The 15324-nt window shown below is 43.9% G+C and overlaps 2 protein-coding genes across 2 annotated transcripts; one reads left to right on the top strand and one right to left on the bottom strand.

Moving 5' to 3' along the window:
* Positions 1 to 112: 112 nt before the first annotated feature.
* Positions 113 to 12686, bottom strand: atg5 (ATG5 autophagy related 5 homolog (S. cerevisiae)). Its single transcript, XM_062464960.1, has 8 exons — positions 12577 to 12686; positions 11969 to 12122; positions 11321 to 11448; positions 10816 to 10894; positions 10522 to 10684; positions 8896 to 8990; positions 4436 to 4553; positions 113 to 382 (listed from the first exon to the last, which is right to left on the bottom strand). Exons 1-8 carry the CDS (start codon positions 12648 to 12650, stop codon positions 246 to 248), a joined length of 948 nt encoding a protein of 315 aa, XP_062320944.1. The 5' UTR covers positions 12651 to 12686; the 3' UTR covers positions 113 to 245.
* A 199-nt stretch (positions 12687 to 12885) lies between these two features.
* On the top strand, positions 12886 to 15201 carry dctn3 (dynactin 3 (p22)). Its single transcript, XM_062464962.1, has 7 exons — positions 12886 to 13075; positions 13304 to 13388; positions 13522 to 13608; positions 13788 to 13871; positions 14074 to 14132; positions 14306 to 14365; positions 14615 to 15201. The coding sequence occupies exons 1-7, from the start codon at positions 12974 to 12976 to the stop codon at positions 14699 to 14701; spliced, it is 564 nt and encodes a 187-aa protein (XP_062320946.1). The 5' UTR covers positions 12886 to 12973; the 3' UTR covers positions 14702 to 15201.
* Positions 15202 to 15324: the final 123 nt, after the last annotated feature.

The raw sequence follows: 15324 nt of genomic DNA, 5'->3' as shown, positions 1-15324 counted from the left end.
CTTTCGTTAGGTCGAGACTCCGCGCCGAGACTTCAATGTCGCATGTTGATGAGGTCACGCACATTTTGGCGCGACCCCCGCTTACATGATCTGCCCTCTGCAGCTTCCTCCCCCCCGCCCCCCCCCCTCCCCCTCCCCCTCGCTCCAAAAGAGTTCATTTGTAGATCCTCCCCTTCCCGGGGCCCAGGGTGGGGTGGGCGTGGGATGGGGGGCTGGTGGGGGATGGCTGGCCAGTTGGCGGGCTCTCAGTCGCTGGGTGCGGGGATGACGCAGATGTGGAGGAAGTTGTCCGGGTGGCTGAGGTGTTCGCTCAGCCACTGCAACGGGGTCTCCAGCAGGGGCTCGATGCCGTGGACCACCACCTGATACCGCTTGGGCTCGTCTGCAGAGAGAGACAGAGAGAGAGACACAGAGAGAGACAGAGAGAGAGAGAGAGAGAGAGAGAGAGAGAGAGAGAGAGAGAGGCCGTAGAGGAGGAGAAAGAGAAAGGTTGGAGCACTACATAACAGCTCATATCTGTACAGGTTTGCACAAGAAAGTTCTGTACTTCCGTCTAATATTCATAGACTCAGTGTGTGTGTGTGTGGGTTCACGTGGGCGTGCTTAACGACAGAGTTCATTCGCGTCTGTGTGTGTTACTGTTAGGTAACTGCCGGGGCGTGTGTTTAAGTCGGCCTTCTCACCCCGGCCTGACCGAGGCCTGTGGGGCTTGCGACAGACAGATCGATCAATCACAGTGATCAGGTCTGACCCCTCAGCGGCCCCAGGGGTCAGAGAGACACAGGGGTCAACGGACGATGACTGATGACACTCTCAGCGAGGATGTCTGCATCTGTTTGCTGAGTAGTGTGAGTTTGAGCGATACCCTTTAGTAGGGTGAACTACTTTATTAGTTCTTCCACTAAGGAGCAGAACTGAAGTGTCTGTATCTCGTGTGTTGGGAGAGGGTGGTAACTCTCTCTCTGTGTGTGTGTGTGCGTGTGAAACATGTGAAACAAAATAAAAATAACATTTAGTTGTTTCAATGATGAGGTCCCATGTGTCAGCATGTTACTGGTGTCTCAGTGTCTGAACCCCTCTGATATTACGTGGCAAAATGCCACAACCCCAGAGGTCAAAGGGCTCTGAGTGGGAGCGGTTACTGTCGGTTTGAGAAATGACACTCACTGACAGGCACTGACCGTTTTATCCCAATTGCGCAAACGAAGACCTATGCCTTGCAGCCGACACGTAATATCAGAACTACCGTTTAACTGACATCCTCGGTCCCAGAGACGGGAGGGCGCCACACCCGGTAGCTACAAACTGTCTAGCATCTCCAAAGCAGACGTTTGTGACTTCAGCACTCCTTATGAGCAACCGTTCCTTTAAAATATAAACACCTGTAATACTGTATGTACGAGTACATATGCATACATATATTGTTATATACACATATTACATCAGTGTGTGTGTAAATATAATATATATATAAATATATATATTCATTATGTTGGTCTTTTAAACTAATATACATGTGTGCCTGTATGTACTGCATGCATATATACATATGTGTGTGTATATTTATTTTGCACGCCATTTAAGCCTATTTCTGCCATGCTGTTATGCTATAAGTAAACTAACTGCTCCAATGTGTGCCAGTACAAACAGGCATCCACAGTGCAGCTATAACGATCTACTGACACGATGCAATTCATATTGTGACCACACTTCTTCACTCTCTCCCTTCCCTTCCATGCAGACCAGCAGGCAGCTGGGCGGAGGGTTCCTAGAAGACTCCGCCCTCCCAGGGCCGTGGGAGGAGGCGGGCGTGGGTGGGAGGAGAAAGAGAGAGGTGGGGTGGGACAGCCCCTTGCTCTCATTATGACAGCAAAGACATTTTCATCCAGCGGATACAAATACTATCTTTCAGCGCGTGCGCTCGTACAGTTCTAACACAGGAGAACGTTGTTGTTCCGGGACACACACACACTCTCTCTCGTATGTTGCTGTTTGGTCAGACGAGGGATGGAGGCCCAGGTGATTCATCTGTGGAGCTGGTTTGAAGGGTTATGAAAATATGTCATAATGGAAGGATTTCAACCACGAGACAGAGAGTGAAAAGAGAGACAGAGAGCGAGCGAGTGGATCAGGAAAGAGAGAGAAAGAGAGAGAGCGAGAGAGAATGAAAAGAAGGAAAAAAAGAGAGAGGGAGGGAGGGGATGAGGAAAGAGAGAGATGAATGGCAGACTTATAGAGGTGTTTTCCCATCTGAAACACAGTTCTAATCACTGCCATGCACACCAACACAATTCCAAAATAAACCCCAAAATGATATATATATACACATGTCCCAAATCATGTCCATGAGACATCTGCAAACAACAAACATGGGCAAAAATCCCAATCATTGTTTGCATGGACACACACACACAAACACCCCCCACACCCCCTGTGGCTGAGTCTTGCACCATTAGTATGATGTCTTGTCACTTAGGCATACCCAACCCTTATTGAACAGGATCACACCAGCCAACAGCAAGACTGTTGTATTGGACTAGCTAACCAGCACACAGACACATACCACAGGCTCGACACTAATCTGTATCGCCAATAACCTTCAACACATTCCGCAGGTAAAGAAGACCAGTTTAGCTCCAAGACTTCTACGGGTAAACGTTTGTGATTTTGTTTTCGAGCAGTCTTTGGGCAACACATATTAAAAACACAAACATAAAAAAATACCCTTACTGGAAATCTGTCATTAACCCTTCTCGATTCCACATCAAGCAACACCTCACACACCCCAACACCCACGGTCCTCCATTCAAAGCCACCACAGAAACTCTGGCCACCCCCGGCCTGTTTGATGAGCAGAGAGGGGTGTATGGCGTGGGTGAAGCAGCCCTAGGTTTTCTTCAACACCGTGGGCCGTACCATGAATAGGTTATAACGGGGGGGGGGGGGGGGGGGGGGCTGTCTCTCAGGGGATTTCTGCCTTTACTATTCATTTTAAATACCACCAAGAAACTTGGTTTCCTTCATCCAATCCGCAACCGAAAGAGGACCCTGCGAGGGGGAAATTTGCGGAAGGCTCCCGGATTGAGAAACAAACTCGTGTTTCCAAAACAAGCGTTCTGGAGAGCAGGAATCCACCCCTACGAGGCCTGCGTCATGCCAGGGTCCGTTTCCATCACCCCTGGCCGTGTTTCTCCATGAACAGACACAGCCGTACCACGTTCGACACACACGCACACACACACACCTGGGACCAAACAAAAACCGCACCAGGGCTACGGTAGACGTCACAGCTGACCGCTAATCACAATAACATGTTGACGCCCGGCTTCCAACGTGGGCCCCGAGCGCAACTCAGACCCGATACTGCACGACTCATCTGAAGAGTTGTCCATTCGTCGAGCAGGGGAATCCCCTGTTCGAGTAACTCTTGCTTGCTTCGATTAGAGCTCGAGTTTGGAGGTTCACACGGTTCCTCAGGGGTCATTGACATGCTGCTAGACAAAACTGGAGGAGTCTGTTTAAAGAGAGCTGGTCTTTGATCTTGTGAAGCATCACAGGGAGGAGTATGGGGAGCATTCTTGTCCGATGGGTCCACGATGCTGGGGGGGGGGGGGGGGGGTGTCGGGTCTCCCGACAACTCTGCCGGGAAACAATGCTACCATCATGGCGCTTCAATAGACCTCGACCGCCGCTAATCCAAAACACGCCGCCATAATCCCCGCCCTATCGCTGACTCTCATCTACCACGCGAGGAAGAGAGGGAAACCAAACAAACGACCGGAGACAAAGCGGCACTTTCGCCTTCATCGTGCGGCCCTGCTCCCCAAAACACAGTACGGTGCGGGGACAAACAGAAAACGTGGAGGTTAACAGCAGGGGTGAGAACAGAGAGAGAGTGCGAGGGACGCCCGAGGGAGGAGAAAAGAGAGAGATTAAGAGTTCAGCCATGCAGGTGGGGATCCTGCGGGCGGTCTGTTCCTCAGGTCCATTGTCATCTTATCTGCTTCCTCTACACACCCCCACCCCCCGCGCCAGACGCTACCTGTTTAGGCTGGCTCCCTCCCCCCTTCTTTCTTCCATTCTATCCTCCCCTCAGTCACTCGGTCTACGTTCTCTCCACCCTTCTCCACTTTTATCTCCGAAAGGCAATCTTCCACATTCCTCCTCGACCTGTGTAAATACAATAACCTGAAAGGTGTCTTTTCTTTGCAGACATCCTGAAGGGAACAGAGGACCCCTTTGAGGATGCAGGAAAACACGGCTGCCTTCTCGCATGTTCAATCAAAACTCGGTGTGTGTACCCTACCTTAGTTATTCGTGGCAAATGAGGTTAAAAAGTATGGTATTGGATGGTGAATGCGGTAATGGCAGTGTCATGACAGTCGCAGTGTGTGAACGTGTGACTGTGTATATGTGTGTGTGTGTGTGTACGTACCATCTTGAGATATGGCTGTGGGATACACCCCCTTCAGCAGATCCCCCAGCGTGTGTGTGTGGCCATCAGGTGAAACAGGGCGAAACAGCTTCTGAATGAATGGTCTGTCACTCATTGTCTACACAGAAGCAGAACACACAAACATGTTAGAACGATCCCAAAATGTCCGGATCCTATTTTCAGGTTAGTATGAGGGAAAAGTGAGAGGTTTTGTGTGAGGATAATACTCGAGAGTCAACACAAGTAAAGCAGCATGCAACCAAAGGGGCTGAACAGTGATGAATAGTGTCTGGATTGCAATATGGAGGATTTTCATAATTGGCCCAAAATATGTGAGAGGAAAAACGTTAACCTCCATGTTTGATGCCTGTAAGCCTATAATGTATCTGTTGGCAGAGTAGAAGGGCCGACTCCTTTCCCTCTCTTCTTTATTGGGCCAATGTCAGATTCATTTTATTATGCCTAATAAATGTGGGGTTTCAATGGATGGAGCTTTTAAAACTTGAGCTTGAGCACACCAGAGCAGCATGCTGGACAGCTCCAGGCTTCACCGTCACCGTTGACACAAGTCATCATAAATAGATCAGTACAGCGAGATACAAAACCCCTAGCCTTGGAGGTGACAAATGGCGAGTCTGACATATAATAGGAACTAATCATGGTCCTGTGAAAAGGAAACCGGCGACGAGATAGCTCGAGTAACGGAGCTGTAACTAAAACCGTCGTGCGCCAGGTAGGGAAGGTGGCTCAAAAGGCGCGAAGATCGTTCTCAGATTACCAGAAAGAGTGACTCACTCCCAGGAAGCGCGGGTTTCGTGCGGGATTATCTAGAAAGCCGGAGCGGAGAGAGTGCGATAAGTGACAGCTACTTCGTTGCATATTTAAAACCGCCGTTAATAATTGATACAGGTACCATACAAAGAGGGGGCCACTGATCCAAGGAGAGAAGCGCGATACTCTTGGACGGCGACACTTTCTTTTCAGTTTGCCTGACACCCAAGTTGGCAGAGCACCACATGGTAACACCGAGTGGTGGCCGTCATTAGCATTACGACGTTGAGGGGTCAGGTGAAAAGAGACTCGCTCTCCCCCAGCACGTAGTGCGGCTCAGACTTAATTGCCCGTGTGGATTCAATCCGCCTAAGTAAAACTGTATAGCTGAGGCGCACGTCAATCAATCGGCCAACGAATTTCCAAGTAGCCTAAGACCTAATGTGAGGGATCTTTTTTTTCCACTGTGCAAATTTGGCAAATTCAAAGTAAATGTTTGAGGCCTTGAAATGCACGTCGATTTGGTTCACATAATTCGATGCCCCCTATAGCCCAAGTTTTAGACCTATCACATCTCACAGAGGGCCCACTTCTATCATTCATGGCACATGTGACTCATTTACATTTACATTTAGTCATTTAGCAGACGCTCTTATCCAGAGCGACTTACAGTAAGTACAGGGACATTCCCCCGAGGCAAGTAGGGTGAAGTGCCTTGCTCAATGAGAAAATATGTTTTAGCACCGCTGGTAACCGTGTCATCTTCAAATGGCATTTATATTCCTAGAATGCTAAAATGAGATGAGATACTTTAAGACCAGAAGAACTGCATTAAGCTTCAGCCAGAAGCAGGCCCAGTGTGCGAATTACGGGGGGGTTTCGGAGGGTCTGACCCCCTCGATTAAGGCTCGGACCCCCCCAAAAGAGGTAAAAAACACAGGTCGGGGGGGGGGGGTCGATACATTAACATATCGTTCTTACCTGTAATCGTTAATATCACAATATAGTTACTATATACATTCAATAACATGTTGGCGATACACAGAAATGTTGACTTTATGGCAGGGAATATCACACACTATTACACTGACTGCTATAGTCAAAATTCACTCAGAGTGACCAATGCCCAATAAAACTCAAGAAACACCGCGCGCGAGTGACCAGGCAGTGTGCAATACAGAAGCTTGTTGAATCACCTCAGTGTAGCAGTGCGTTCTGCGTCGTGAGAAAGTGCAAGAAAGGCAAGTTTGCTATCTAATACCCCAAAAATCTGTCACGAATGTATTTGTAATGGAAATTAGCTGTAGAATATTCACAAGAATGTTAACGATAGAAATGACTACAAACAATAGTGTTTGTAGTTTTAGTAGTGCGTTCGTGTGTGCCATTGTCGTGCCGTTTACTTGGTTGGGGCGGCGGCAGGGGTGAACTTCGTCCCGGGGGGACGGGCGGGACTGAGTTGACCCCCCCGATTGTCATTGTATAATTCGCACACTGAGCAGGCCTGTCATGTTTTAATGTAACCTAGCAACAGGCAACATCGTTTTCACTTTCCAGGTACCTCTACCTCGGGCACTTTAAATCATGCAGTCCTGTCATTTTTGGAACTGGAAAACCAGCGGCCTTACTAGATTGATCCGCGCAGTTAACAGGGCGCTCAACGGATCACTTAAATCACAGGCGCGCACAATCTCCCTCTCTCTCTTTTTTTCTTCTCTCTCTTTCTCTCTCTTTCTGTGTTTAGTAAGGGCTACACACCCCGATAGCAGCGCAGCCTAAGCGGAAGTATGAGCTCTGTTATTTAGAGTCAATGTTGTCATTAATCCCGTCTGCATCAAAAGCAGCACATGTTATTTACACTAAAGACAGCCATCTGTCTTCGGAGGGGGGCATCTAGACTGAAATACAGTCATCACTGGCGACTTCGGTATCCGGACCCGGACAGCTTGGTCCTTCCTCCATTCTTACAGCGGCCCAAATTTCTGTCTAGACACAAGGATTCCTGTTGCGCATGGAGCGTCTGCGGTTTTGGAACCACTGACTTTAATTTACACTTGTGTCTGTGTTATTGTAGGCTGTTTTTAATTCAAGGGTAAACTACGTTTTTGGACAAATCTTTTTATTTGTCTTTAATATTTTACTTATTTTGGTTGATTATCATTTAGCTTGCTGTGGGAAGTTTTCCCCCTGGTGAAGACATACTAGGCTACTGCATTTTTGACAACTCATTTAGGGACATTTCTAACCAGCCCCAACAGGTCCTAATTCGTTTATTCGTTTCTGTAGAGGGAGGGGTGTTAGCACCCAGGCAAAAGTTGCCGTAGACAACACATTTAACCAGGTAGGCTACACTACAATTGACTGCGGTTCATTCAATGAAATGTCTTAAAGGCCTACTCGGTATAGAACAGACGACCATCAATGGCGCTTAAGGCACGCGTGCTGTTCTGCAGATGCTTGTCTCAGTAAATCGACGAGTCCAGATCAACTGCAGTCCCGACCAAATAAGGCTAGACAGTAATTTACACTTTGAATCCTTTTCAGGAAATGTCACCCGAGTGCGTCCGTTGCATGGTGCAGGAGAGGACAGCCGTGCCAAATACATTCAAGGCTCATCACAAACCACTTTAAACAATGAAAGGTTGACGATAATAGGCTATCATGATCAAGTCATCATTGAACGATTTATATAGCTGCATAAGTGATTATCATATAGACTATCTCAAAGCTTAACTAGCAATACAAATAACAGCACTTAACTTTAGCAAAAAAAATATATATATGTTTGCATGTTTTTTATGTTAAAAGTTTATAATTAAAAGCAGTTATCTTCATGGTTGTTTTGACCGTGTTCATGAGTGGGCTACTTTCCAAGAAAGGGTTAGGGTTGTTGTAAGCTATAGCGCCATAAAACAAAGTAATGATTTTTGAACAGAGCAGATAATGTTGCCATTTGACCACACCAGTACTACTCATGGTGTGTAGTGCCACCTAGTGTACATATCACTATTTAGTCCTGACATAGTGAACTTTTGAGTTAAATACACATGTTCACTATGCATGTGACACATTTACAATACACAAACACATTCAGAGCAAACATGTGTATTAATTGTGTGTGTGTGTGTTTTGCTAATCAAATGTTCAACAGTTTAAATGTTTCTTAATTCGGAAAAAAAATTAGTTCTCAAAAAAGACACTCCTCCTGCCACAGTCATAACTTTTGTCAAACAGTACTGTGTAAGTAATGCCTGATAATTTCTCACAAAAACGATTTGCCATAACAGAATATTTTGTGTGACATGACAATGCGCTAAACTCAAAATTTTCAACTCTGAAGTGGGACTGTGTTTACTTTCCCAGCAATGACCACATACTAGTGGTGTGATGTCATAGAGCTGTGATACCCCAGTGTGTTAAGTTGTGTTGTCATACGACAGTGATACCACATTGTGTTAAGTCGTGTTGTCATACGGCAGTGATACCACAGTTTGTTTAAATTGTGATGTTATACAGCAGTGATACCAGCGTATTAAAGTTGTGACGTCATACAGCAGTGATACCCCAGTGTGTTCATGTTGTGATGTCATACAGCAGTGATATCCCAGTGTGTTCATGTTGTGATGTCATACAGCAGTGGTAACCCAGTGTGTTCATATTGTGAGGTCATAGAACCAACTGGACATTACCAGGTATATTCTGAACGGGATGTAACGGAATCCGCCTTCGTCTGTGGGATACTCCATCAGCTTACGGTTCATGGCCCAGAACTGGTCAAACTTATCTGAGGAACACAACCATGGTAATATGAAGTAATGTGATGCCCAGAACTGGTCAAACCTATCTGAGGAACACAACCACATGGTCACATGAAGTAATGTGATGCCCAGAACTGGTCAAACTTATCTGAGGAACACAACCACATGGTAATATGAAGTCATGTGAGGCCCAGAACTGGTCAAACTTATCTGAGGAACACAACCACATGGTCACATGAAGTCATGTGAGGCACAGGTCCAATGTGGAGAAAATCCAGCAAATGCTTTGAAGTCCAAAACACATTGTACTATTTAATTCTGGACAATGAAGTCCTTTGTGTCTTTTCAAAGCTGTGAATTGACTACATGTAAAAGTCAGAGCACTAAAAGGCGTTCACTGGGGAAATAAACACAATGTCTGGAAGCTGGGAGGCAAATGTTTGTTTCAAACTCCACTTCTCTCACTTTCACATATCAACATCTTTTTTTTTTTAACCTGTCTCTCATTGTTTCTAGTCTACTTTGGGTATGGAAACCAAAGTAAATGTTCTTTTGGTTTTGGGGAAAGTGAAAAAGTCAAACTGTCACAAGCAGCTGAGAGAAACAGGTCTGAGTTGAACCTTTTCAACTGTGACCATTTACCGATGTTTTCTATACCCAGTGAGTTTCTAACCCACATCATACACACGTATGTTTTTATCACAGATCGCACATAAGATCATACGGTACAGATCATAGTGCTTCATTAAACTCTGGATCACTGAAGGGGGATCACTGTATGCTTAAAGATGACTATATTTCATTGGTGGAAGAGGAGATGAAACCAAAGATCATATTGTTAAGAATAGGGTTTTTTTTAGTTATGCATCCCAACTGTGTGGATTCTCACAGACACCTGATCATTTTTCTTGTAAACCAGGTTGATTTAGCTGAAGCCATCATAGAGAAGAAAATATTTTGTCTGAACGCCCCCGCCCCCCGACACAAACCTACCTTAATTTCATACCACCCACCCCACTTTCACATCTATGGTACGGCCCACTGAGCTCAAAGCTAAAACTACTCTCAGTTTCAAGAGCAAATCCCCTCTCTGCTGATCACATGGGTGGGCTGAGAAGAGAATGCTGAGGTGGGCTGGGTTTCTGTGGCTGTTAGGAAATAGAGTTGTGGGAGCGTAAACATGCAACTTGAAGCACTTGAACGTGCCACCATTGTCGTGACAGACTCCCTTCCTTACTGGTAAAAGTATACATATATCCTGTCGTCCTCCTGTTGATGGCTGTCACTTATCTTAGCAGTTGGAAGTGTGTATTTCATCATGTGTCGCGTTTGTGTTCCAACTAACACCAGGTCCAACACACTATGAATGTTTCACCAATCTGAAAACCCATACAGACTCTGGAGGTTTTTCTACATATAGGCCAAGCTGACGACATGAGTGTGTGTATGCTCTACTCCCTTTTCCATTTCCATAATTTCCTTTTAATTGCTTTCCTATGTTTTGTACACTGAGCCAATCATTGCGTGATTAAATCAATTGTGTGATAATCTGCTCACCATTCTGCAGGCCCATCCACAGCTGTTTGTGGTCCTTCTTCTGCATGTCGTTAATGACCTGGCTCTTGTGTTTGAGTGCGTCAGCCTCCTTGATGCTGGACATGAAGTGGGCCTCGATCACAGAGTTGGATAGGCAGTGGAGAAGGTCACGTTCTGGAAAGTTCTACCACAGGACACACAAAATAATCATTTTTGATCGCTGACAACAGTCTTTGCACTATAATTGGACATTTATTGTACTCTACTCCTGTCATGCTCCAGTTCTCAACCTGTAACATTCATTGTCTGCCATACCTTAAAATGCAGAGTGATGCTCCAGGGTAGTGCTGTGTTCGATGCATGGAGGTCAAACAGAACACCAATGGGATAGTGCCTGGGTTAAGGTCAAACATGGCAACATTGTGTAAGCTAGCGTTTCAGTTGGCAATTTGACATGTCACAACTCCCCCCAGCTACTCATTTTGCTGTTCTAGGTTATGCTGCCATGCTGTGGCTGAAATTGGTAACTACATAACACTGTGGCTTGTTTTTATTATAAAGAGTTGATGAGTCAGGGACTGAATTGTAGTTTCTCTCAACTCTCTTCACTGGGGTTACATTCCTATAGCACATGCTTCTATGGCATACTGACCCCTCTACACACCCTCACTAATTCTGTGACATGTTTGATAGTTAAGTTGATGCCAGACATACAGAATGTGTAGATAATTTAAAAGGAACACAAAAGTAAAGAGAGATGAACATATGGAAGTGCATACAATAATAAGGCGCACACATGAACACATCTTCCCCCACCCACCATTTGAGTGGTGTTCCTTCATATTCAAACCACATCTCCTCCACATCCTCCGCCTTCAACACTTTCAGGAAGTGCTTCTTCACCTTGTCAGTGACCAACGTGAGGTAGCTCACTCTGGGCAACAGGAGCTGAAGACAGCAGGGACAAAAAATAAAAAGATAAATAAAACAAGATTACTGTATATTTACATTGACATTTATGCATTTAGCAGACGCTTTTATCCAAAGCAACTTCCAAGAGAGAGTTTTACAAAAGTGCATAGGTCACTGATCATAACAACGAGATAGCCCCAAACATTGCGGGTAGCCAAACATGATGCATACATTGTGAAAACCAAATAAGTCCCAAAGGGAAGAACAATAAGAGCATGTAGTTAGACAAGTTACAATTAAACAGCAAGAACCTCAAAAGTGCAAGAGTGTACCTGTGGGAAAAAAGCAAGCAACAATAATATATTTCACGGTGAGTACAATAATTTTAAGACAGTTACAACAAAGTCTCTCAATAAGAGACATTGTGATCCTGGAGGAAACTAACATCAGGTATATGGTATTAGAATGTGTTTGGTATTAAGTTTTTCTGTGTGCTCATACAAACATTGCGACGTATGTGTGCACTAACGTTTTACCACAACGCAGGAGTACTTACATAGAACGGTTCAGGCTCTCTCTCGGTGACCTCATCCTGATGCAAGGTGAAGCAGGTAGGAATCCGACCAAACCAAACATCTCGCAGCACATCCTTGTCATCTGCCATTCTGACGTTGCTCCCAGAGGCACATAAAGAATGTCTTTTGTATAACCTGTCTTACGGCAAAGATAAATTGATTGCATTTTCTGTCAAAACAAAACTGCAAAGTGACATCGCTGCACGTCTTTAATGACAAGTTTAAATAGCTAACAAGTCAAATACAGACAATAAACATCCACGACACTGATGTGTTATTCCCTCATACTACTGATTAATTGGGTGTTTGATCTTAAACAAACAGCATGCGAAAATGCAATATTGGCAACACACTGTAGCCCACTCACAACTGCGTGATGTCTGATAGCTTAGCTCAGTGAGTTAGTAGCTGTGTAGCATAGTTAGCATAAATAACTAAACAGCTATCTAGCTAGCTCAATACATTTCTCAGGAGGATTAATATGGGCTTACTGCCAGAGAACCCTCGCAACTTCTTAATTCAAACGTTTGTCATGCTACGGGTTACTATTTATATCTAGAAAATGGGACAAATATGGGTTAAATCTTACTGTTCTGATGCGACTGCTGTTAGATCCAGGCCGTTTTGGTTGGGACTGTCACATTCGCCTGTCAAGGAAAACATACAAGACTATTTCCTTCTTTCGCTGTCATGTGTCTCCAGCAGTGGTGACATCCAGTGCATGTTATTGTGTACTGCAATGATCACTGGCCGTTACGTTGGCCAATGCGTTATTATAAAAATAATAATATAAAAAGTTTATTTTTTTCTACTTAAACGTTGTACTTTCTGTACTTGATGAATCTAAACTTACATTTTAAAGTCATTTCGACATAACGGCGTAACGTAGACATTAATGCGACGCTAGTTTTCTACGTCATTCCAAATCTTCGTTCAGTCTTGTTTTGGAGATAGTACTAGAAGCTAACAAGGTAACTGTATACAAAATGGACAAAACAATTGAAATTGATAACCTGGAGATGCGTCTACAAGCGATGGAAAATCGCATATACGGTGAAAGAAGAACTAGGGGAGGGAAACCCGTCAAGGTTGGTCCAAATACTCGATTGAATTTGTGTGAACGCCCTTTTACATCGTTAGCTGTTAGCAGATAGCATCACATTAGTATTGCTTTCAAATCGTAGATGTCCTTTTATTGTGTTGCGACATAATACTGTAAAAAGAAGCACCAGTGGTTTAATGTAGCTGAAATGTGATTCAAATTATATATTCTTATTGGTACGCCAAGGTTGTAAATGTCTTGATTCATTCCCTAGTGCGCTGAATCCCTCACCAGAATTCAAGCTGCCTTAGGTAACACTGCTAACAAGAGAGAACGGGTTAAAATCCTGCACAAGAAAAGTAAGTCATCTGCGCTCTTTTAGTTTGTTGGTGTTAGTGAACTGCACAACTAACTGGACAATTGTTAATTTAAAGTACTAGTAGTGTTGCTGTATTATATTATGTCGAAACCCCGTTACTCTTCTCTATGCAGTTGAGGACCTGCTGAAATATCTTGACCCCCAGTTTACTGACCATATCACAGTTCCTGATGCGATGAAACTCGAATTTATACTGGCTGGTAAGAAGCAAGTAGACTAAAATGTGTGTCTATTTGTAAATATACATATATAGTAATGTGATTTGGCTCTCTAACTGGCTAACGTTTGTTGTGCATGTGTTGTCCAGTGAAGATACCGTATGTGTAGTAGTCACATCTGTAGACATCTTTCTCACAAATGTCTTTGTTTGTGCCCACAGAGGAAGACTTCCTGGTTTCCCAGGCTGCCCTTCTGGAGCAGGTCAGCAATCTCCAGCCTCTACTGGACAGCAACTACATCAGAGGTCAGTAGCACATACTTGCGTGTAACCATTTACCATATAACATTATTGCTATTATATATATTATATATATTATTGTATTGCTTTTTATTCTTCTTCAGCTAGTTTCATACACAGGTGTTCAAAACAATATTCTCTATTGTTGTGGATTATTTATATGTCCATTGAGCAGAATCTTTTTTTGGGGGGGCTGGCTTGTCCACAGATGTACCAGAGCATGCCACCAAGTTGCAGCGTCTGTCTCAGATTCACATCAAAGAGCAGGTATGAAACACACACACACACATTAAAAACCGTTTTCAAAGCACATCATATGTCTGCTTACATTTCTGGTTTTTCTGTTCTTGGATGAATTTGCATACACATTGAAACTAAGAATGACCATATTCTAAACTAAGAGTCTATGCAATACCTTCTTGACTTTCTCTTTTACAAAGGATCAAACTGAAGCCCAGTCCTTGGAGGTCAAGAAACTGTTTGAGGAGTACAATAAAATGGTATGCTTCTTTTTTTTAATTTAAAGCCTGATTATAAAAAAAGTAAAATGTTATAAATGTCAACTGTCAATACATAAGTCACATATTGACTAAACTGTCAAGACATGTACAACAAAGAGATGAGTATGTTTTGTTTTTTTACTGACTGGAATGGCCTTCTAGTCACTGCTCTAGTTAACTTCTAGAGTGTACATGCTAGTGCCAAAAATGTCCCACGCTGACCTTTATGAACTTTGACTCCATTTGCAGATGTTCCTGTTGTCCAAGCAGTTCACCCAATGGGACGAGAGCCTGAGGAAAGTTGAGGAGGCTAAAGGCATCCGGCAAGTGGAGTAACCACCATGATGGTTAAGAAGATGGTCATGACGCTGTCATTTAGGTGTCCTACATCTAGCTTGTTTGGTAAAAGATGATACCTAGCCTCAGATCTGAGATCAGAATACTCTGCACCTTATCCTAAGATTCACCTTTTGAGGTATGAGTAGCTAAATTGATTTGACATCTGTGGTGAGGGTCATCATGCTCTTGTTCATTGTGGTTTATTTTACCCTATGAGACATAATATTTATTTCCAGTTAAATGCACTTGGATAGTTTTTCTTTGCTTTGTGACTCAGACATTCCAACCCTGATATTCTTCTGCAAGCAGTCACAAGACCTCCCTCTCCCCCCTCAGTCTGTTTGGATGTTCAGTCTGAATGTCATGAGGATTAGACTAATAACCAATCACACTAGCCTTACTCCTTCCCTCAAAGTTCTGGTTTAAAATGGTTTTATAAATGCATGTCTGCAAAATGTAAAATCACTGCAATAAAGAAATGACTTAATTGAACTGTTTTCCATTGTTTTGTTGTAATCATTTTTATTAGACAAAAAAAGTGTTTAAAAGTTAATATTCAATGTTGAATGTGTTGAGCATGATTATGTGAGCATCTCGCATACACATATATCTGCATTTAT

This window comes from Osmerus eperlanus, chromosome 7, assembly GCF_963692335.1.
Source record: "Osmerus eperlanus chromosome 7, fOsmEpe2.1, whole genome shotgun sequence".
NCBI lineage: Eukaryota > Metazoa > Chordata > Actinopteri > Osmeriformes > Osmeridae > Osmerus > Osmerus eperlanus.
This window is presented reverse-complemented; position numbering and strand designations above follow the sequence as displayed.